Below are 24,888 nucleotides of genomic sequence, written 5' to 3'. Positions count from 1 at the left end.
GAGGGCTGGGTATTAAGGGTTAGTGAAATAGAGGCCTGCTGGTCATTTAGGTTGTGGATACACTGGAGGGCAGATCTGGAGCGTGTTCAGCACCATGGACAGGTCACTGGACTTGCGGCTGTAGTTTTTTTTTACAATAGACACATGCTGATAAAAACGCCATTTATATGGCGAATTATTATGTTTTTTTGAATATTTATTTTTATTTTGCAACCCTTGTTTTTTTTGTCAAATGTCAGATCTATTTCTATTTTCTTACAAATACAGATATGCATTTTGCAGATGCTTTTATCCGAAGTGAAATACAGTGCATTACATGGGATTCACATCCAGATGTGCAATATTTTCAGATTTTTGTCTGAAATTTGTTCAATGCACATTTTTAAAATGCTATGGAAAAACTTTAAGCTACTTGGTTACTGAAACTGCAGCGAGTCACGAGCTCCGTGACTCTGCCCCCTTTTACGCGTCATGGACGCAACGAGCGCAATGTGCCTGAATCTGCGCCGGGGTGAGTTTGGTTTCAGTCTGGGGCGGAGGAGCTCAACCACAGCCCCTAGAGGCGGATAAACACACAGTCTTCCGTTCGCGTTCAGCACCACCACGGGACTCCATCCATCCGCGGACAGCGATGCTTCTACACCCGAATCTCACCCGAGTCGTCCTCGCGTCCGATTCCTCTCGGTGTCGGGTTCGAGGAGTTCAGCCAAGGTTCCGACGCGCGTGTGACCAAAACCACCGCATCTGAGTTAACATCAACGAAAGGTGGCAGAAAGTGGAGAAATCGCGCGCTACATCTGACAAAGAGCTCGTGGTTCAGATGTAACTTTGTGGACGTTTGGGGAGGAACACGGGTTTTCGTGCGCACATCTAAAGACTGTTGTCATCATGCCTGTAAGGAGAGGTCATGTCGCTCCTCAAAACACGTTTCTTGGAATAATAATACGGAAATTCGAGGGACAGAGTAAGTAAAACACATCAAATATGTGATCGTTTCATTTCACAGGATCATTGTGGTGATAAAGAAGTAATGCATACAGCTTGCAGGTTTAAGCCTGAACATTTAGACAAAGTAAATATTTATCTCTTTTTGTTTAATCTCTAGTTTTGTTTTGTTTGTTCCATATTGTTTAATATAGAGGCGCAACAACGATACAGAAACAATAGCATCGCAGTCTATAAACATAACTTGTACATGTACATTTTTATCTAATATTATTTTGAGAAGCATTAGGGGATCAGTGAAATGTCAGGGACAAAGAGAGAGACGCACACAAAGGCTCTCTTGATAATGGATATCATTCTTTGTGAAAACATGAGGACTGGCACACGACAGCTTTGCTTTTATCGCTGCTGTTTACAGTTCAGTTACATCTGTAAAAGACCATGTTTACATGCACAGTGCTATAGCATTGAAATGTATGAATGACAGCATGCTCCTATTGAGATAAAACACGCGCCGCTACACGTATACTGTACACGGTATACCTCTTTATGCAATGCACGGTTTTTATACGTACACATATATATTAATGCATCTAATGAAATATTGGAAGATTACAAAAAGAAAGAATCAAGTCTAGTAACACATGTTAAAGTATAATAAAATGATTTATTATATAAATATATAACAAACCCAATCGTTGAGTGTAAACAAAGCTTGAAAACCTCCAAATTGAACCCAACCATGAGTTCAAACAACCCAGCTATTTTCTAGAGAAACCGGCGGATTGCCATCATAACCAAACACACATTTGGAATTCTTACACTTGTGTTTTACTTGTTTGTTTTTACAGATAAGAAGTTTATCATAGCCAATGCCCGGGTCCAGAACTGTGCTATTATTTACTGTAATGACTTATTCTGCGAGATGACAGGATTCTCACGGCCGGACATCATGCAGAAGCCTTGTACGTGTGACTTTCTGCATGGGGAGCAAACAAAGCGACATGCGATGGCCCAGGTGGCCCAAGCACTCCTGGGGTCAGATGAACGGAAGGTGACCATCACGTACCACCGCAAGGACGGTACGTATAAACTGGCTTTTCTTTTGGGTCATCGGTACCGATGTCTGTCAAGCCGCACTGTCTTAAAATACTCTCCACTGCTGATTGTAGTTTTCACCATGTTTTCTTTCCTTGAGCGTGACACGATGAATTCTGGGATTGTCTGGTCTGTGAAGGATATTTACGGTGCTGGTTTAGCATTTGTCAAAAAGAAGATATCTTAGAAGACTGAATCATGCTGTCAGGAGTGTGACTGTGATGTCTTAAATGCTGTCTAGTTAGGCAGCTCACACGGTCTTGAAATGGAGAGAAAGGAGAGTAGTGTGTCACTGGAAAATCTCTCTCTCTCTCTTAAATATCGTAAGCGTCTCATTTAGTGTGGAGGAAAGCTGATTTCAGCTGAAGTGTGCAGTCAAGCACACCCTCTAATGTGGGCATCCTTACACCCGCCTAGAGCTACTCAGTCAAATTCAGCCCTCAGCCTGTCCAATCTCCTCAAACACACAGGATTAAAGAGAACACACACACCAGCGTCTGTTTTCAGAGCTCGGATCTGTTTCCTCTCTCTTCATGTTAGCAGCGTTTGAACAGTTACGCAGAAAGATACACAACTGATGTGCCAGAGGTCTACGTGTGTTAGATGAGCCATGAGGTCTCTGTGTCTCTCTAAAGTGCGAATTTTGCTCTAATAATGTAACATGGCTTTCCATTAGACTTTGATTTCTGATGTAAAATATGTTATCAATAATGCTACTTTAAAGCAAGCACTATTTCTATTTCTTATGCTGTTGGTTTGTTCAATCCATAACCTACTATTTTCTATTTTAAGATTTCTAGAAACTAGCCCCACAGCATATGATACAGAACTGTCTCTAAAGTAGAACCCAGAACTTTATAGAAACTTGGACGTCTCCCTAGCAACTGAATACAACCCACCAGCAACCACTCGAAATGTGGTAACCGCTTATTAAACCATGTAAAAAGCAAGATTTCGTCACTGTCCTCTTGAAACCTCGGATGTCCAAATTCTCAGTTATTCAGAAAATGGAAAATAAAAACATAAAGGGGGCCTAATAATAATTACTTATTATGGCCAAAAATAAAAATCACGAAATATGGAGATACAAGGTATCAGAAGGACAGCAGCGATTTGGATTTCTTTTAGAACATTTCAAATTCTAGTTTTGATTTATAAGTATTGTTTGCGTTAAAATAAATCATAATTGTGTCAACATAAATACAACCATTTTGTAAACGCTTTCAAGCAATTAAGTAAATGCACTAATATAGGTCTTGCCTCCATCAATGAAAACTCGTAATGAGGAAAAGCATTAGTGCAGTACCATTGTGCTACAGAGCTGCCATATGGCAACACAGCAATTCGTCTATAATGGCTCCCAGTTGCCATATGGCAATGATCGTATATTTTCAATTAACTGCTAAACGATGTTATAAGTCGATCGTAGAACAACGACAACCATTTACTTATCGTAGATCCAGCAAAAAATCCAGATGCATGAGAACTGTGCAGAAATGGGCACAGCTTGAGCATCTCTTCAGCGTTTCTCCTTCCTGTAGGGAAAACCAAAACAATGTTAGAACAAAATACAAATTCCATGCATCTTAAAAAGCATTGGTTATTGGTTACTTAAGAGAATGCTTTTTGATTTATAACCATTTCATTTGTTCCAACCACACGACAGGCATCTTGAAAAGCTACATACGGGGAGAATGCATAAATTGTTCCCCCAGCTCATAGAGGAGGTATATTACAATTCTAATAGCCCCAGCTAGAGATGCATGTATAAAAATCTTTTGTTTAATAGCAGAGGTGCCATCATTATCGCCGTATCAGACGAATAAAGCAGTTTAATAGCAGCGGGTGTGAAAAGGAAGGTTATTTAAACAGCTATTCCCCCTGTACATGGATATTATTGAGCAGCGTTTTCACTGGTGTAAAAGTGGGGCTGAAGGCAGACCGAGTCTCATTAAGGAATCATTAAAGGTTGGGTTTAAGAGAGCCATCAGTCGAGAGTGAAACTCAACACCGTGTACACACGGCCAACAATACATCACATCAGCTGAGCTCACCTGAGACATCAGCCCTACTCTACCAACCTAGTGCTGGCTATTCATCCGATGATATGAATTATAAAGAAGGTGTGATTAAATTTGAGAGATATAAAGCACCTCGATGAAGAGAACTGATCCTGTTTAAGACACGAGGGCCTTTGAAATGGGCTGATCACCATCTCAGAGGCTTTGTTTTGCTCGACAAATCCTAAACAAGTTACCGTGTTATAGACCTTAGAGGCGGCTGGAATAAAACAAAATTGAATACTTTTCTGTAAATTTGCAGACAGTTTGGTATATATTAAATTATTACACGGCTCGTTGGAATGTTTGATTTTAATTGAAATATTAATGAAATCTTCAGAATTGGTATCAGCAGATATCACTGTGAATCATCGGCAAGCGTAACGGTGGCGAAATTGACAATCTTCATATTAAATTCATTGCCAATAAAAATGCTTTATCCAGTTTGAATATTACAAAAAAGTGCATATTTGCATTGTGCACCACAAAGAGCACAAATAAATGAAAGTTATAATCATTTAATAAAAAAACTAACAATACGATTGAAATCGATATCATTAATGTTCAAATACAACTTTAAACCAAAATACAGGCATTAAATTACTAAAAGGTACAGATCACCCAAAAATAATTTCTGTTAGGATTTATTCAGCCTCATGTGGTTCAGCACAAAAGAAGACATTTTGAGAAATGACTTTCTGGTTTTGTGTTCATACAATTCAAGTCAATGGAGGCCAAGAGTTGTTTGGTGTAGCAAAGTTCAATAAAAGGAAGGAAGGAGACAGGAACCGGCAAACATTTAAACATTTAATCAAAATAATAACAAAGTAAAAAGACAGCCGGCAGCCCCTTACGGATGACTGCCTGCCTGTTACGATTCGTAAAGACTTCACACAAGACACCTCTTGCCCCCGAACACCGTTTTAACAAGCGGCTTTACATTGAATCGATTTGCAATCCCTAAGTCGCTGTGGAAGCAAATCAATGCGTGTCTACGAGCCCAGACTCATTCAGCGGTCTCGTTCAGCCGACAACACACATGACCGCACCGCAAATCTGTCGTGACCCTGGGTAAGGTGGGTTTATTTAGTACTTCCAGAGCACTGTGCGGATGAAGGGGTTTGTGGGTAATGGGCTCTGATGTCAGAACGCTGTTGTGGAGCATAATGAGATGTCAGCACGTGTGCAGTGTTAATGGAATCTCTCCACCAGCATGCCCTGACACTCCACCGCCAGCTCATGATGGTTTATATATACACTTACCAGTTTACAGTACCTACCAATCGGCCGATAAAACAGTTCGTTCCATATAGTATGAGTAGTATGAATACATTTCGGCCATGTTTTATGGTCATGTGACCCGTATGCTTTTTGACCTATAACGTATTGACAACAACCTACACGTGAGCGTTGATAAAAACACAATTTAGTCACGAGAAATTCATTTATTGGCACTTGCATTAAAAACAGACGTCTGCCTTAAAGTTACCGCTATATTTATATAATTTACTTTTGAAATTTGTCTGTTCCTCAGTGGCATCATGGGATAGAGAAGTGTCCATCCACACTCACAAATCTCGGTGGAAGTAGTTGACCATCCGTGTATTTCTTGCCTACTGTTTTTTGCATACTGAAGATTCCGACGGACTATTCATGACTCATACTCATTTTCGCCTACTATATAGTATGGAAAGTAGGTGATTTCGGACACAGCGTAAATGTTTTTTTCTTTCCAAGAATATGGACCCTCTCACATTTGCCCATGGGTCGATGCGCAAAAGATGCAAAATGTAAACGGCCCCTTAGTGATTCGTACACGGCATGATAATAAAACATTTAGGGCTTTACTGAAAACATTCGGGGCTTCATCCCCCTTACCCACCCCTAGCGCCGCCACTGACTCTCGCTCACTCACTCTAACCTAACCTCGCTCACTCACTCACTAACTCATCTGAGCTCTTCTGTCCACATTCATTTTTTATTTCACACATGCTTTTCATGTCAAACATGTTTCATCAGGTATTTCTTCTCTGTCATGAATTTGATCTAGGATGAATGATGTCAAGGTGCGTGTTTGTCAGATCTGATGAAGTGCCTGCTCGCGGGCGGCCTGTAAAGTCATGCGGCTTTCAAAGGACAAAAGTTGACACTGATCAAGCGTGCAACGGCTCACTCGCCGCACGCAAACTCCACAATATCTGAGGCATGTGGCGATCGAGGGTGCCGGATTCACTCACGGTGACAGGTTGGGCCTTGAGGCTCGAACCTGGTCTTTCTCTCATCCACAGCTGAAGGCAGATGGTTAAGGGCTCTGCAGGTACAGCGTAACAGCAGGTGCGGGATGGTCGCTCCTAAAAGGCCGGCATCTATTATTAAAGGGCCAGCACCTCTTTGGTTTCTCTTGCATCTGTTATGAAATAGTGGCCTGTGTTTGGCTGGGTCAAAGGCAAGTGCATCTGGCAGAGAGAGTGAGATCGGTTAGCCAATCAGAATGCAGCAAATGGTGTTATCATTCAAAACATATCCAGTTTAATTTGAGATCAGGTGTCGTGACAACAGCGTTCTCCTGAGCTGTCACTGGTGTGACAGGGCGGACATTGTGTTCTTGTTATGAATAAATACAGAAGCGCTGACAGGTACCTGAATATATTAAAATCGAAGTTTTCCTAAAAATGACATCAACTGCTTTCATATAAGATAGCGATAAATAAACCAGTTACTGAGCAAAAAATCAGTGGTGAACAACAGTAAGATAATGATGTATCATCAGAGACCTTTTTCGAGTTCTTAGAGGATAAGTGCGTAAAGTAAATTTGCAATTTTTTGTTTCAAACATTCTCATGTTGACGCAGGGAAGAGATTTTGTGGGCAGAAGACTGTAGAAAGAGTTATGTCTTATGTATTACATCAAATAAAAGGTCTGTGGATTTTGAGTTTAAAAAGAAGGTAAGACCTGCACTAAGATTAAAAAGACTTTCCACCAGTAACCCGTTAGGTTCCGCGGTACTAAGGCTTTTAGCAGAGATACTTGAGCAGATATCTATGGAGTCTAATGGAGATACTTTACAGCAGTGAGACTTTGGAGAGAAAGATCGTCTAAAACTCATCATCGGGGAGGTTGCTTTGATTCAGATCAGTATGTGAATAACATACTTACATACCAAGATATGTTGTTGTTGTAATTTTTTTCCGTTTAGGGCTACTGCACAAAACATGGCGGCGTATTCAATGTATGTAGGGCCGCTCTGTATGAAGATATTAACAGCTTATTCTAAGGTATTACAAACATAATGTTGATTGCGTTAGGTCCTTATACACCTCTGAAGAAATAGGTGTATATATTAAATTGATTTCCCGTCAATAGATCCTCCTAAAAACACCGTATTTTTCCTTTAAAGAAAACTTCATAGACTGTACTCATCCCATGTGTCCTTCCAACCAATAATTACAGTCTTTCCTCTGTAAAACACAAAAGGAGATGATGTCATAATCAGTCATGTGACATGTGAGAACCAATAGTGTTTGCTGACACAATATCACTCCTGGTGTGACGCCTCTAAAATAGCCATTTTTTAAGAAATGTTTTTAAGAACATTTGAGTTCCAGCAAAAGGTGAAGGTTTCTCAGAAATAAAATTCAGGACATAAGTAGAGGTCTCAGTTATATTTAATTCAAGCATCAACTTATTTTTACGTGTTTCTCCTTTACTGTTCCTTAAAACAGACTTAAAGGGGACTAGTTGTATAGTAAGATCTTTGTGAGATGGTGGTCTAGTGGGTTAAACCACTGAACTGGTAAATCAAAGGTTGCTGGTTCGATCCCAGCATCCACCGGCAGTGTGTCCTTGAGCAAGACACTTTACTCCATGTTGCTCCAGTGGGATTGTCCCTGTAAAATAAGTGCACTGTAAGTCGATTTGGATAAAAGCGTCTGCCAAATGACTAAAATGTAAAATGTAAAATGTTTACCATTTGTTATTCAATTACAGTAGATCTCACAGGAAAAAATTTACAACATTGCACTATTATAAAAACACACATCTAACCTTAAACACAAACATCACCGGGGCAAAAGCAGATCACACGAAAACATAAAGAGATTGTATGAATTGATATGCATTAGCCACCAATGTAACCATGTAAAATAGTTATGAATTGCCATAAGACCATGTTGGATAATTTGGTTAAAATGTTTTGATTTTAGGAAAATCTTAAAGGGATACTCCACCCAAAGAGTGAAAAATCTGTCAACATTTTCTCACCCCCAACTTGTTCCAAACAAAGAAAATATTAAAAAAATGTGAGCAACTAACATTTCATCATCGACTACCATAGTAAGAAAAAATATTCTATCTTTTTTTTGTTCTGTTGAACACGAAGATATTTAGAATAATTTAGTCTTCAAGCAAACAGTTCTAGATTATCCGTTTTTGAATGAAGTGTCATTTTAAAACACCCATCACATACTTTGCTTAATGCCCCATTAAAGCACATCGAAACTGGAGGTTTCATACAGAAAACAATCTTATGTATTCATCATACACTTCTTAAAGTTCATCACATTTACTTTCATTCAGCACAAATAATACACTTCTTCAGCAGCATCATATGAAGATAAGATTAATAATGGCATATGTACATCAGGACGGCGCCGCTAATGGAACAGACCCGCTCGACTAAGGGAACCCTTTTTGAAAGCCATCCAGAGGCAACCTAAACCATCTGTTCCTCTACCGCTGCCAGCATCGCCCCGCACTCCTCCTCTCAGCCCTTCTGAAGCCAGATCTAATCTGACTGGCACATGGAAAGGGTGAAACCGAGAGCGTCGTGATTCCATTATAAAATCTGTTTTTAGAATGAAAGCTTTAAGAGCGCCAAACCTTTCTCGGGAATTTTAGATTTTGCTCTAGATCAGCAGGAGAAAGGCTGCGTATGAAACTGAGCTGTTGTGATGTAGTCAACATCTTCGTATGAAGGCACCTACTAAGCCAACTGCTTCAGTAAATAATGAACATTTATGAATCAATCATCAGTTTTTGTTACATTCTTCGGAATACTTGATTCTAATTGGTCGATTTACCAGCATTCACATTCAGCGGTGAAATATTTGATAAAGATGTTTGATAATACATGATGTTCATGTAATCTAATAAAAATCTATTTAAATCAATATTTTATGTTCATGTATTAATTTGTTTGATTTAGATATGATAATATACAGTCAGTCGGTCAATAACAGAATAAAGTGCTTCAGGGTGTTTCGCCGACATTTAAACCTGCCGGGGTTTGTTTTGCTATGATCGACAGACTAAACATTGCTTACATAATACTAGTTTTGGTATTTTTAAGCTTTTGTTTTGAACTCAAGCGTTACATAACGCAAAGCTTTTCTGCTGTGAAGTCAGACTTATCATGCATTTCTCATCTTTTGGTTTGCTTCCATCAATTCCAATTTTAAGAGAAAACAAAATAAATAAATAATCGATATAATAAATATATTTATATGAACGTATAAAAATATAAAATATATATTTTAATTTCGAGCGAAATCAACTGCTATGTCAAACTAATTAATATATTGTGACAAATACTTTTACCCTGACATAAGATGTTTAGACCTCCAGTGGAATCTTGTATTTGCATAATGAAATACCAGATTACGTTTTTTTATTATGTCTGAACGTGTCCTTCCCATCTTCATAGAATGCATTTTACATCAATAAACTCAAGTATAGACCATGGCACAAGAACACCCAAATCTGTTTGATCTCCAGTTAATGCACACGCTGAAAAAATTTATAGCTCGGAGACAGTAAAAGTCACTTTGTATAGAATGTGTGATCTTATAAAGAGAGATTGCACATTACATAACACACAGAGTTGCAATTTTAACAAAACTTTGCTTCAAGACACAGATGAGGAGCGGAATATAAGAATATGACAAATGCCTTCAACCATTTCAAAACATGACACATCAAACCTCCCAGTAGAGGATATCATAACTGTCCTGCGTGAGTGGAACAGCCAATGGGTTTGCTCATAGAGTGGGCGTGACGGGGTGATCCGACTGAAGGGCGACATGAAGCGGCACTGATGGGAAATTAAAGTAGGCCAGTGCAGTCTGCCTCGAAGTAGCCCCGGTAAAACCGCAGCGAGCCACATGGCCACCAGACCCCAAACAAAGGGTTACTGGGTCTCTATCCCCTCCTCCAATGCTTGTCTGTGATTGGTCGAATCCCACCGAACAAAACAGCCCACAACATCAACACAGTCAGAATGCATTAGAGAGACAACTAGGGGAAAAGAAATGTATGTCTTCTCATGGCCATTGAGTTTTAATTGTCTCTCTTACATTTTTTAGTACTAACAATACACAAAGAATCATTCACTGTGGTTTTGTTTTTATCTTTTTGTTTTACTTATTTTTTTACAACATTTGCTTGCTCTTCTTCACTTGTATCACATGAGCGGTTAGTGGAATTAAGTGTCTCTTTTAAAGCATCACGCTGTGAAGATATCAACGCCTCGCATGACTATGCCGTCACTCGGTACCTTTCTGAAAGTAGGTCATCTAACTTGAAGAAAACCAAAAATAAAACAGACTCGTCTATTATACTTTATGGTATTTGTCTATTATTACTACCATAAAACAGTACCATGTATGCAATGTAAACATATACTCTGTAAGATAGAAGATCCAGAGAAAAAAACTATTGGATATTAATGGAGTAAACTACAGTAAAATTGCTAGATAGATCATACTGTACATAAAACAGTATAATATAATATTATATATAATATAAATATTATAGAATATTTTATTACAGTTTACTATAGTAAATACTCTAGTCAGATACAGTATTTTTTTCTGTCTAATTTTGTTCATTTGCAAAATCAATATAAATAATATCGACATAAATAAACAACAACGGAAATTAAAAGAAAACTATTTCGTAATTGACTATTTATATGTATGTGTCAATGTAAACTGATCATTTTTATTTTATTTTGTGAAACCCTAAGAATATTCCTCCTAAATTTCAAATAAAAGTATTGTTTTTATTCGCATTTATTTGCAAAAAATGAAAACAAATAAAACAGGAAAACAAAAGTTCATATTCACTTTTAAGCAATACAACAGTCATATTTCTACATGTATTTATAAAGGACCAAAATGTATCCATAATATTTATTTAATAATTTATCACAGCTGTTTCTTTTCATGCTGTCAGTCTGTTGGTTGACTTTGTCACGCCTGAGGTTTTATTTTTCTGAAACTGAGTAAGTACACAGAAGGATGTTAATTGTTTGGAGGGATAAGTCACGGTTCGAAGTTTAGGAAACACCGCTCTCAGCGATACTTATGCGTTTCCGCAGAAGTGATGTTCAACATCAGTGGATTAAAGTAGTTATCTGGTTGAGATTACCCAAGCGTACTCTGTAATCAGATTCTCTCGTGTATTCATTTAGAATTCGATTGCTTAGACTCTATTTCGCTTTCTCTACCATAATGGATCTCAGCTGCTGTAACATTGAGCCGTCACCTTTAAATTGCATTACGGTAAAAAACACAGGCGCGAATGAGGAATCTGCACTCTTCACCTGCGGTCATTAGACTGTGATGGCTTGTCTAGTGTATAAAGAGCCTCTCGGTTGTGGGAGGTAGAGAGTGAAATCCATCCCTTCGCTCGGTAATGACTTCACATAGTCTTTCCTGAAGGTATGACCATTATGGGTCTATATTTAGCCTCATGCCTTCACAAGCCGTAACTCAACCAGCGGATAAAACCAAATCTCTCCCTGGGGATGCAGCGCTTCAATCGCCCGTGTCCGAGGAGGACAAAGTGGCGTTTTAGAGAAATTACAGGAGGGGTCTGGAAAAAAGTGTTTATTTAGCATTGTGACTTTTACCTTAAGGCAAAAAAGATAACGGTGCTCTTGTAGGCAATTGCTTTGTCACCTTGTAATGCGTTCATTAAATCAAGCAATAAAATAACGCTTGGCGTAACGGAAACGACGAGCCTATGGCAGGTTTTAAAGCCCCGCTCTGCTCCTGTCATGACACTGAGACTGATAATGTAGTGCAGTTTTCTATTAAAGATCATCACGTTTGGACCTGCCCGTCACATTTGCGTCTGAATAAAGTCTGTACGTTACACCAGCACTCGTATTTGCTATTATAAATACATGCCAAAAAGAAGACTTCATGAATAGAGTAAATTTTTCTGGACCAGTGTTGGGAGAAGTTACTCTGAAAAAGTAATGAATTACTAGTTACTAATTACATATTCAATAGTGTCATTAGATTACTGTACAAATGAATCTCTCCAAAAAGTATTTAATTACGTATTACTTTCTATGTCCTACATCGACCTTGATTAGTAAAGTGATTCAAGGATAGACATAAAAATGCTCTTTTAAATCATTCAAACAAATAATATTAAAATGCATAAAGTAGCATTATTAACTGACCGAAGTATTACAAATGTGAGAATTATATATTAAAGCATGGATTTTAAAATCAGACTTTAAATTTTGATATGAATTCCACTATTGGACACATTATTTAGTTTAATTACATCAGAAGTAACTGTAAAAAGAAAAATAAGAGTAATCCCTTACTTTACATATTCAAGGGGAAAGAAATTAAATAAGTAATAGTACTAATAATTACTTAGTAACAACACTGTTCATGACAGGTGATGTCATGCCTATAAGAAAATCAAATATTGAAATATTGAAGTCCTAGATATGAGATGAAATGGATAGCATATGCATCTCATAAACTGTACTTCTCATAAGAAAAGAGGCAGAAATCTCAATAATGACTCCATCAGATTTGTCAAGTGTGCAATCAAAAGTCAATTTTGTTGAAGATCTCAATATGAACTCGAACATTTCTCATTCGATTTATCCAAATCCAGATTATTTTATCTCTACAATCTACATTCAGTTTACACATATACACCTACATGCTGTATTTATAAGAGAAACAATCTGATTTTTAGATAAAACACAACTGAGGACCAAATGAGCAACATTCAAAAAATAAAATCGAATTAGTCCTCGGGCAGTGACAGAACTCATGTCGAGTGCTGTTTTTTGTCACAAATAGACAACAGCTAAATAATTAATTTGTATAAAAATAGTGCAAAACACAGTTGAATGAAATATTTATGGGCACTCTTGATTCACACGTCATTGGAAGGTGTGGCACAAAGTTTATTTTGGACCCTGAGGGTGTGGACCAACAAGCTTCCTCCAGAATGTCCTGAGTGAAATGCATACTTGTGTATTGATGTCTTCGATGTGCCACAATGATTTAATTATTGATGGTGGAAATAGCAATGTAATGAAATTTCCATCATCTTGAAAGAGGAACTATATTTATATCACGAGCCTTTTCAGTGCGCGAGACGGCAGAGAAGTCCAAAACACACTGCGATTAGTTTCTATCTGTTCTCAGTTTCAAAGTGAGAGTCATTGACGGTTCAATTTCACACGCAGGTCTCGGAGCGGTGACTATTTCAAAACGGAAGAAATGGATAGATGTGCACACGCTGGACAAAGTACAGCGGCTGTTTTAAACTGGGAGAAATCGGGGTCTCTTAGGTTGATCTTAGTGTTGATGTTATTCTAGAGAGCGAATTCAGTTACGGTTCGATATCTCAGTACTGTATATAGGTCAGTTTGAGAATATCTGAATGGCTGAGAAAAGAAGTGTCCCATATTGAAGTTACAAATCTGCTTATAACCTTTACAACAACAATAAAAAAAGAGTTAGTTTATAAGAAAATGTTAGGAATTTCTTTAAAAAAAACCCACAGGAAAAAATGATTGGGTATACAGTACTGAATCCTTACTGCAGTAAACTATAGTAAATTGAAGTACACTGTAGTATATGTGACCCTTGACAACAAAACAAATCATAGAGTTCACTGTTTATTTGTGAATACAGGGTTATATTATGAATGAATGAGTGTTTTGTTAACAGCACACTGACAGCTTGAGTGTAGTGTGCGAGTGAAGCCGAGGATTTCCTAACTGACGTGTTGGATGCTGAAGGCCCCGGGGGAACACAAAGTGTCTAGTGAGCTGGAAAAACAGCGAGTCGGTGAGGCCGAAGACGTCTGTCATGCGGTACGGTATAGAGTCAAGAGCCCCGGCTGGTAAATACCGTAACTGCAGTCTCTTAATTCCGGAAAGAAACGAGGTAATCTAAAGATTAGAGGCTATCTCTTGTCACCTGACGTCTGTAACATGAAGCAAGTTACTGATACATTGACACTATAAACAATTCCACCAGCACATGAGTGTCACCGGCTAACTACTGCAATCTCTTGTACAGATATTTAACACAGATATCTTTACTATCTGACACTTGAGAACAATTTGAAATACAAGACATGGCCAAAAGTGATGTACAGCTTTCAAATATGGACATCTTCACCCTTTAGTCAAATAGAGTATATGCATGCAGGACGATGACGTACATCCACTAAATCTCAGGTCACTACCGCTCTCATTGCACTAAGGGGATTTTTCATTAAGTGATAACGATGTGTTTAGTAAGCACAATGTTAGGTCGTCATGACTCTAGTAAGTGCAAAAGTTAATTTAGCTTTTTTCGTATTTGTGATGTACCTTGAAACGGATAGCCTAAAGTGCTTCTCCTTTTTGGTTGTCGACGTATGGCGAAGTGTTTGAATATTTAGACTCACGTTGATGATCGTAATCATATGTGCATCCTTAAGCGAAATGCCATTGTTCCCTATGGCGCCAGATGTTAAAGAGCTGGCAGAGATTTTAGGGGAAGGGCATCATCGCTCCGTGTGCATATACCCCATACCGTACACTGGTGCTTAAAGGGATAGTTCACGCAAAAATAAACCTTCTGTCACCATTAACTCACCCTCGGGTGGTTCCAAATCTGTATATATGCCTTAGTTCTGAGGAACTAATAAAGATAGTTGGAAGAATGTCTGTAACCGAACTGATCTCATCCCCTATTTACTTCCAGAGTAGGGAAAATACTACGGGAGTCATTAGGGGAGGAGATTTGTTTGGTAACTGACATTCTTCCAACTATCTTTATTCGTTTTTGGCAGAACAAAGACATTTTACAGATTTGGAACAACCTGAGGGTGAGTAAATGATGACAGAATTTTCATTTTTGGGTGTATTATCCCAAAAAGTTTCTTCACAGCGATGCCAAAGTTGATAGAAGAACCATTTTTGGTTCCATAGAGAAATATTCAGTCAAAGGGTCTATAAGGAACCATCCTTTTCTTACTTTTTTATAATCCGGAGTGTAAATTATTAAAGATATAAAATAACATATTAAAAATGTTATATGCAAACTATAAAGCGTGTAAACTTTAAGGGGCATTTAAGAAGGCTTGAGCACATGTGCACTCATTGAGGCATTACAATTTTTCCACATATTTGTTTAAATTTAAGAAGAAAACCCATATTTCCTCAAATGCTTTAGTCTGCCTTTAATGTTTGGTAGCTGTTATCTGTTTATTTATTTGTCCATTTTATACCATACACATCATATTTTGATGATTCGCTTGGCCAAAGTTGATAGAAGAACCATTTTTGGTTCCATAGAGAAATATTCAGTCAAAGGGTCTATAAGGAACCATCCTTTTCTTACTTTTTTATAATCCGGAGTGTAAATTATTAAAGATATAAAATAACATATTAAAAATGTTATATGCAAACTATAAAGCGTGTAAACTTTAAGGGGCATTTAAGAAGGCTTGAGCACATGTGCACTCATTGAGGCATTACAATTTTTCCACATATTTGTTTAAATTTAAGAAGAAAACCCATATTTCCTCAAATGCTTTAGTCTGCCTTTAATGTTTGGTAGCTGTTATCTGTTTATTTATTTGTCCATTTTATACCATACACATCATATTTTGATGATTCGCTTGAACCTAAAGAAACATTAAAAGAAAATGATGTGTAAATATTCCTTCTGGACATTACTTAGCCGCTCTATGTGATTATGAGCACGCTGACATGCCAAGCTTTGTAACATGTGACTTTCAGCATGGTACAGGATGTCAAGAGACCTCTTCATTGAACTAGCGTTTGTCCATCTGCTTATGTTCTCAAAGCCCAAAACAAACAGTGATTCAAGCCAGAAACTGTAACTACTGTTGCCCACATCACAACAAGAGACTTTAATGCTGTACTTTACCCAAAACTACCAACCACAAAGCATCAAACTAGCCATCAACATCTCACTTGTAAATCACAAAAACAGCACATAATGTTTGGACTGTTGTCCATTTCTTTTTTCCCATAAAACCCATTGAAAAGATTACAAAACTATAATACATTTACACATTTGGCAAACGCTTTTATCCAAAGCAACTTCAAGCTTTATCGCGTGAACATTTGTTTTCGAGTATGTGCAATCCCCGGGTCGAACCCATGACCTTGGGGTTGCTATCGCCATGCTCTAACCATTGAGCTACAGGACTGGCTGTTGAAACAATGACATCTAATAACATGACACTAGTCAATCTCTCTTGGCTGTGACTTTCTTGACGTCTTTCTCTTAACGTGACCTCCATCAGGACACCAGATCTTCTCCATCACTACGTCTAAGGGATCTTTTATCGGTGTAATGTCGTCCGTGGTGTCTTTTATCCTGATGAGATTGCAGAGACCAATTACACAGTTTACTGTTGAGTTAGTGACACCAAACATACAGGAGACGTGCTTCAATAACACTTACTAAATAATTATCTTTAATTATCAACTGCATGAATTACATTTATTCTGCACACGAGGACATTCAATTCAGCCAAATTATAAGATAAATGATGGTTTGTCAACTCACAGGTTTTTTACCAGGTCATCAACCTCACTTTCCTTCCTGTTATTCTTTATGAAATTAAAAGTTTGTAACATCATTCTGCACAAACACCACCACCAAGTTTTATTTAAATGGTTTAGTTAATTACTGAAATCAGTATGATTAAATACAGTTTTGCATGTAAAGATAACAAAGTTAACACCCGTGTATGCTGATTCACATTAAACAACTAATTTTAGCTTTTTATTTCAACCCTGTTAATTTTCTTGTCATTATGTTAATAATCTAGTTTACATAAACTAACAATGAACAATGCTTCCAAACCGTTTATTTATTACATGAAGAATGAACAATTCTATGTACTTTATATAAACATGATACAAACATTAACGAAGATTGTGCTATAAAATATGTTGCTTGTGGTAGTTTGTGTTGTCTGTTAACTAAGGTTCATGAATTTGATCTTATTGTTAAAGCGGGCATAACACAGGGGGTTTCTACCAATCTCATATTAATCTTGAGTACCTATAGATCAGTATTGCATACTTCGTATCTTCGAAGAGTATTTAGTTTGATCACATTTGTAAAAGACAGATACAGCTGTACGATTGCTTCCGAAATCATGCGACGTGTCCGGGGGGAGGGGTAGGCTGAACTAAAGCACATGCAGTTCATGTCCGGCATCTTTTAGCACTTGGACGGCTCTATATATCAGTTTCAAACGATCTCCAAATCAATGGCGCTCTATCCACCGGTTTTACTACATTCATCACCCAAATGCAGTGAACAAACAAACACCTGAACTTCGTGAACGTATGCTCTCTCTCACCTGCATACAGGTGAAAGTGACGGCTGTGCATGCTCCTTCTCCTGCGCTCCTAGCTGCCGTGTGGCTGTGTCGCATGCTTTTCCGGGAGACATGTCCAATAAGGGACTAAGAAAAGTTGTTTTATATGTTCGAAAAAAACTTTCCGAAACCATGTTAAGCATGAGAAGACAGCATGTTTAACATTGTAAAGAAGTCAGAATATATGATACACCATTGCAAAGCTGCTTTAAGTGTTACTACAAGTTTAAAGGTTCCAGGTCCTGTAGTACAGGACTGACTTGTGTTTTTCAGTTGTAAAGTGGTACCGTTGGAACAGTACATGATGTAGACCGGCAATATGAGAAACCCGACTGAAACTGGGCCAACAAAACGCCAACCAGACAGACCAGCGGGATCCATGTCTGTCCTCCATTATTAATCACAGAAAGAGCCATCGTGCTGTCATTAGTGACTGGAAGCATTGTGAAACATAAATGATACGACCTTAACACCATAAATAATGAACTCGAAAGAATTTATGACTCTTATGAATCAGAAATAAAAACGAATGCATCATGGTTTCGAAATGCTAATGATGGTGTCTAACTAATACAATAACTTCAACTAATCCCAGAAATTCAAATTATATCATCATTTACCCATCAGTGCAAGTCAATGGAATCAGTGTTGTTTGGTTACCAACAATCTTCCAAATATCTTCTTTTGTGTTGTGCAGAAGAACATTAGGGTGAGTGAATGATGAAAGATTTATACTCTCCTTTTAAAGGTCTTGTCTGCAATTGCTCAATGGTAAAATGTGTTTCGGTGGGCGTGATTCACTCCCTCATAATTTTAGCTTTCATGATTTTTAAACCAACACTGTGAGTCATGGAAGACGGTTGCTGCTAACAAAGCCCTCCTGTTTCCCACCGTGTAGTAAGCGGACAGATCTGATGATCATCACCGCGGAACGTGTCTGTTCGTCTCAGTCTGGCTTTGAAATGCTCTCACACACGTTCAGTTCTCTCTCTCAGTTTCGGAAGCGGCCGTCACCGGCGTTCATTAGCAGTATGCTGGCTGTCTGACTAAATTTAACCGGCTCGTGCTGGAGCACATTAGCAGTGGCAGACTTCAGACTGCTCAGAACCAGAGAAACCTCGGAGAACTGGGAGCCGTCTTGTATTCAATCCACATTCATGTTGACGTTTCCATTTGTCAAGCTTGGCCTCTATCTGAGAAAGAAATATCATCAAAAGTCTTGTTTTTCTACATACCATTTTTTGAGTTCGTTCTGTGATCTGGGATGTAGAGGAAGATCTGGCGTTCTGCACTAAGATTGCCACCAATGTAATCCAAACACATAAGCATGAAAGAAAATTTACATTTACTCTTTCAGAGTTTAATCTGAATTAACCACAAAAGTCTTAAAGAGTCCAATCAGGTAATAGTGGTACAGAAAAGATTTCATCTTTATATACGGACTGAGACAAAGTGGAAACTTTCGATTTCAAACCACTTTTAGATAGATATTTGAGCATTTTCAATACTATGAGTGCTTAGATCTAGTCAAAGGTTGAACGCAGAGATCGTACCTTCTCATGGTCAGGTCATGACATTTTTTATCTTCAGAAGATTTTCAAAGCCACTTTCAGACCTGATGCCCTTTTGATAATATTGAGCGCACAGATTAAACAGCACAGATTAGACGAAAACACTTCACACCTCATTTAATCCGTTTTCTTATGCGTTTTGTGTTCATAATAATAATGATGCCTATCTGTGCAGAAGAAGTTGATGTAGTGTTTGAAATGTAAGAAATGCTTAGTCCTCAACATTCATGCCGCTCTCCCTCCATAATCCACTGCATGTGACGTACAGTATATGACCTTTAGTGCTGTCAGCATTTAAAAGTGATATATTTGCTTCGTGCTGGGTGTGGCTGTGGACATGAAAGGCAAATATGAGCATACATTATCAACCGAAACGTTATTTTACGGAGCAGTTTAAAGGCCAAGTACAGTAATCTGATCATTTTAGGGACATTCAAAAAAAAAAAATTCAGACCAGCTATCTAAAACCGAATTTAAATACCCCTTGAAGTGCCTTAAAATGTGCAGATTTCATAAATTTACGTCATTTCGTAATGATTGACGCGATAAAACAAAGCAAGGAGGAGATAGTAAATGGTCCTGTCCCTTTTAAATGAGCCAAAATCGTTTAGTTTTCCCTCACAGCCACGAATCTGTGGAGAAGTTAAAGTACAAAATTCATATTAAACTCACCACTTGCTAAAGAAAGTCGATGAAATTACTATATAATTCAAATTCATAAATACATAAAAATACAAAAGTTAAAATGGCTATGAAGATCATATAGAAACAGTTCAAAATAACCATATGTCAAAAAACAAATTCTATATTCAATACCTACAGCCTCGGAAGAGACCATTTAAAAAAAACTTTTATAGGTTTGTGTTTAGGTAGAAACATCATTTTTGTTTTATTTTGTGAACTGCAAACAATATTCGCCCAAATTTTGCCAAAAACCTATTGGTGAAACAGACTCTATATATTTTTTCAGACCTCAAAAACTGCAGAGAAAACATGTTCACATTCACTTTTAAACAATGCAACAGTAGTATTTGTAAATGTATTACGGAAAAGTAAAAAAAAATGTATTCAATTCAGGCCACAATACATAAAGAAATGGGGATTAAATGAAAACTTGGAATGGTCTCTTAATTTTTCTCCTTGGCTGTATATTCTACATGTGTTTTCATTTACAAAAACCACCAGGGCCGACAAAACACAAGCATATTTGTCCTGATCAGACACCCAAACATTAATAATCCTCTCGCGCATCAGATATCTGGAGCCTGCGAGGCATTTTTGTATCCTTTCATCTCTAAAGGGGCTTTGGCGGTGGACTCAATGAGAGAGATAAGGATGGATTGGACCGAAAAAAAGAACACTGATGTCCGAGCCGACAAATTCATTGTGCTGTATAGCTCTGCTTTCTGTCACACAGCACAGGCACGTGTCTGTGGAATAAGGGCAGGCAAACGGGGCTGAGCCTGCAGAGAGCAGTACGGGCTCTGACCTTTGACCTCCGGGTCGGATTCACCACATTTATCCACAGTTACATCCTCTGGCGTACATCCAGCTCTGTGGGTGGTTTTCAGAAGAGAGTATTTCTGTAATTTACCGTCTGTTCCGCAGATGTAAGTTGTCATCAAGTATTCAGAGATTATTAAATAAATAATGTTAGTAATTGAATAAAGAGCCGTGACTAAGCTGTGCTGATGAGTTGATGTGACGTGTGTTATTGTTTATGAAATATGATGTGTGCTGTGTGCTGTCAGTGGATGGTTGTTGAATATCCCCCGGCTTTAATTCTTATCTGTCAAAAATGAATTGCGGTCTAAACAAGTGACTGATATCATTTATGAACATTTTTATCATTGTAATGTAAGAACAGATATTCACCGGTTAAATAAATCTATTAATCCAATAATAAAGATTTTAGTAATTTACTTGCCTTTATGTCATTCCGAACTCATTTGGCTTTCTTGCCTGGTATACAAAAATTGAGACAATTTTAATAATTTACCATTTGAATAATTTTCATACAAATACAAAGAATGGACACAAAAACACCATGAATGTACTGTATCTTAAATGTACGGCAGTGTGATTCACTTTACCTACAAAATATATGAATATTATTCATATAATTGTATAATATAAATATAATTATTTATCCATTATAATAATAATAATGAATAATATAATTATTAAATAATATATCAATATCAGTGCAAAATCTTATACTTGAAATGGAGTCTATATTGATATTTTTGATCCAGAGTAATTAAAAAAGGTGATTTTAACAGAAAAACAAGATTTGGATCGACCACCTACAAAATTTTCTTTATTTTTATTGTAAATGCTTCTGAGGGTGATAGGAAAGGGTGTGTGTGCCATGACCTATTGTCGCCATTGTGTTTCTGCACACCTTGCAAATGATGGTATTTTGTTTAGTATTTCTATTCTAAAAACACCATCTCCATATTACAGATACATTTTGAGATTGACGGTTATGTTTTGCACTCGTGAGATGTAAAAAGTCAGTTGCCCATAATATTCATGATATTCTTTAATTTTTTATCTTTAGCACGAGCATTTCAATGATATATAACATTACCTAAAGTCCATATCACTGTATTCTACATTTTCTGAAACCAAATGACAGCTTTGGGTTAGAAAAAGGCTGAATTGAAGTCAGTTACTCACTAAAATCCTTTAACATGCACACAAAAGGTGTTTCACGATGCCAAAGAGAAACCTTTTTGTCTAAGTGGTTTCATAAAGAAACTTGAACATCCCTTTTAAAATACGGTTCTTTAAAGAACCTTAAACTGAATGGATCTTTGTGGAACTAAAAATGTTTCTTTTACGGCATCGCTGTGAAGACTCTTGAAAGCACTTTTGTGATTTTTAAGAGTGTGCTTTTGGTGATAAGTGCAGTAAGTCACCGTGATCTTGTTCTCAATTGAAGCGTCATTCACGTGGCAGTTCGAAATCCTCAGTGATTTCTGTTTTCCATTCACAGCTCTTAATCTCGGCTTCGGGCCGTATGTCTTCATTAACACGCTAGAGGAAGTCCCCACAACTGTTAGGGGAGTTAACAAGATGAAAAATTGCACGCTTTCCAAAACAATGTTTGTTTTCAAATTTTACCGTTTTCATCTATAGGTTCCGAATTCCTCTGCAACACTCACATCATCCCCGTGAAGAATGAAGAAGGCGTCGTCATGATGTTCATCCTGAACTTCGATTGTGTTCTCGACGAGGACAGCAATGTCTCTACAGAGAGACTGAACCTCACCCCGCCTGCCAAACCTGACATCAGTGAGTCTGAACTGTGCTTTTTTTAGTTCTTGTTTCTAGAAAGTTTGTGAAGGAAACATCTGCTGGCTGTTGATTCCCAACATATCATCTTTGGCACTCTAAAACATGCTTTTTGCTGCCTGAAATTTTTAAGCACAATTAAATTGGTTTTAAATGATTCATTTAAATTTTGGGGAAATGCTAAGTTGCTCTAACTTAAAAAGATAAGTTAAAATCAATGACTTATTTTGGACAATGTAAAATAGTTAAAGTCACTCTGATAATACTGAACATTGACTGTGTATTAATCGAGAAAGGTTTTGTTGGGATCATATATTGGCCTCTCTATATTCAGCCTCACAATACTGTTTTGATGATAGTCTTTATTGTGTATATTCCATATGTTCCTGGCTGATATTTAATTTATTTAGCTTTTTTCACAATTTGCGCACTTTAACTAAAAAGGCATTTTAGAATAGGCAGTAGATACAAAAAAATCTATACTAAAAATCTATATCAATTATTAAAAATAATGATATTCATCCAATAGAGTATAAAATCGCAGAGATCCCGATAGAAAAATATTAAAAAAAACATTTTGGGAAACATTCGATTAAACCTCAGACCTGAAGGGGGACAGAGTTAGATTCAAACATCTGTGCCATCAAACATTATTCAGGTGACAATGAAGATGTCAACCACATCAACACCAAAAATGCAACATATACTCACATCAGGTTATAAACTGAAGCAGTTTTAATTTTGTGTGCCGTATTCATCAGAAGTTCAGCCAACGATCCGTGGGCATGGCGGTTGAGACTGTGCAGAGTTTAACCAGCCGTTGTAATTCTGCTACCTGGCAGTGTTGAGAACAGGAAGAACTTTCTCTGGCCCGCGTGCAGATCATCTGAGCGCAGTGGGGCGTTCACCATCACTGAATGTTAATGAGACAGGAGGATTACGCCGGGACTGCTCAGAAACAGTTGGGATGTTGGCATCTTCTCCTCTCTGCGGTTTTATAATTGGCCTCTTATCAATAAAGGATTTAACATGCTTATCAGCGTGTGCAGATTTAGCTGTCTGCATGGAGAAGGAGATTATATCCAATATGGTCTTCTTTCTGTTCTCTCAAATGATAACATGCTGTCCTACAGGATTCCACACTGAGCATATTCTGTCCAAGAACCACTAAGTTAGACAAGAAGAAACTCTGAAGACTATTTGATTGACATGTAAAGTAACCAATGACAGGTTTGCTTTACTGTACGTCCCTTAGGGTAAAGCCACGTGAATTTCACATGCGCAAAAACATATAGCAATGTCCCATGTGAAACATTTCCACATGTACTGCAAAAATGATCTTGCTTTCCAGTATAAATACCTAAACAATCTTAAATCAGGATACATTCACTTGAAAAAGATATATATTAACAATATATCATGTTTCGCTTACAAGAAACAAAACAGTCAATGGAGTAAATAAAACCCATTCAAAGTTTTCCCTTTGAATTAAGTTTACAGTATTTTTTATCCCGTTGGCAAATATTTATTTATATAGTAAAATGTTCTTGAGTTTGATGCATTTATAAGAAAACAAGACTTGAAGAAGTCAAGTTGCTTATGAAGTATCTTGATTTAAGAACGCTTAGTATTTCTACTCTTAAACAAGACAAAAAATACTAAGAGAGAAAATAATTTTTGCAGTGTGGGATCCCCCGAGAATTTAGTTTTTTTTGTGAAGCATAGCGGATGGAAGAAGTTTTTTTAGGATACAAAAAAAACAGAGCAGCTGTTAAGAAAAAGTTACGCCAAATTTGTTGTGACTCATTTTTAGAACACATCATTCCATCGATCGAAAACTAAACAAAAGTACTGTCCTGCCACTCTTACAAAACTTACAAAATATCTTCAACAATTAAACTACTTAAAGCTGCCGTAACACAAACAGTTTCTGCCAATCTCATTTTAATCTTGAGTACCTATAGAGTAGTATTGTATACTTCTTTTCTTTGAAGAGTATTTAGTTTGATCACATTTATAAAAGATAGATACAGCTGTATGATTATTTCTGAAAGCATACAGCGCTTGCGGGGGGGGGAGGGGTAGGCTGAACTAAAGCACATGCGCACCCATTTCCAACAAAACACAGACATCAGTTTCACTCACGCATGTGGTTCATGTCCGGCGTCTTTTAGCGCTGGGACGGCTCCATATATCAGTTTCAAACGATCTCCAAATCCAGCATTATATCCAC

General features: G+C 37.5%; 1 protein-coding gene across 3 annotated transcripts in view; it reads left to right on the top strand.

Annotated features, from left to right (window-relative positions):
* The first annotated feature begins 550 nt into the window (after positions 1-550).
* LOC130427167 (potassium voltage-gated channel subfamily H member 7-like) overlaps positions 551-24,888 on the top strand; it is a 56,016-nt gene continuing 31,678 nt past the window's right edge. For all 3 annotated transcript variants that reach the window (XM_056754291.1, XM_056754289.1, XM_056754288.1), the window contains exons 1-3: positions 551-964; positions 1,797-2,027; positions 22,500-22,655. In XM_056754291.1, coding sequence (XP_056610269.1) covers positions 889-964; positions 1,797-2,027; positions 22,500-22,655 — 463 coding nt within the window. In that variant the 5' untranslated portion in view covers positions 551-888. The remainder of the gene's footprint in view (positions 965-1,796; positions 2,028-22,499; positions 22,656-24,888) is intronic.

The sequence above is a fragment of the Triplophysa dalaica genome, chromosome 8 (genome assembly GCF_015846415.1).
Source record: "Triplophysa dalaica isolate WHDGS20190420 chromosome 8, ASM1584641v1, whole genome shotgun sequence".
Classification (NCBI taxonomy): Eukaryota; Metazoa; Chordata; class Actinopteri; order Cypriniformes; family Nemacheilidae; genus Triplophysa; species Triplophysa dalaica.
The sequence above is the reverse complement of the archived record's forward strand: the minus strand, read 5'-3'. Positions and strand labels throughout refer to the sequence as shown.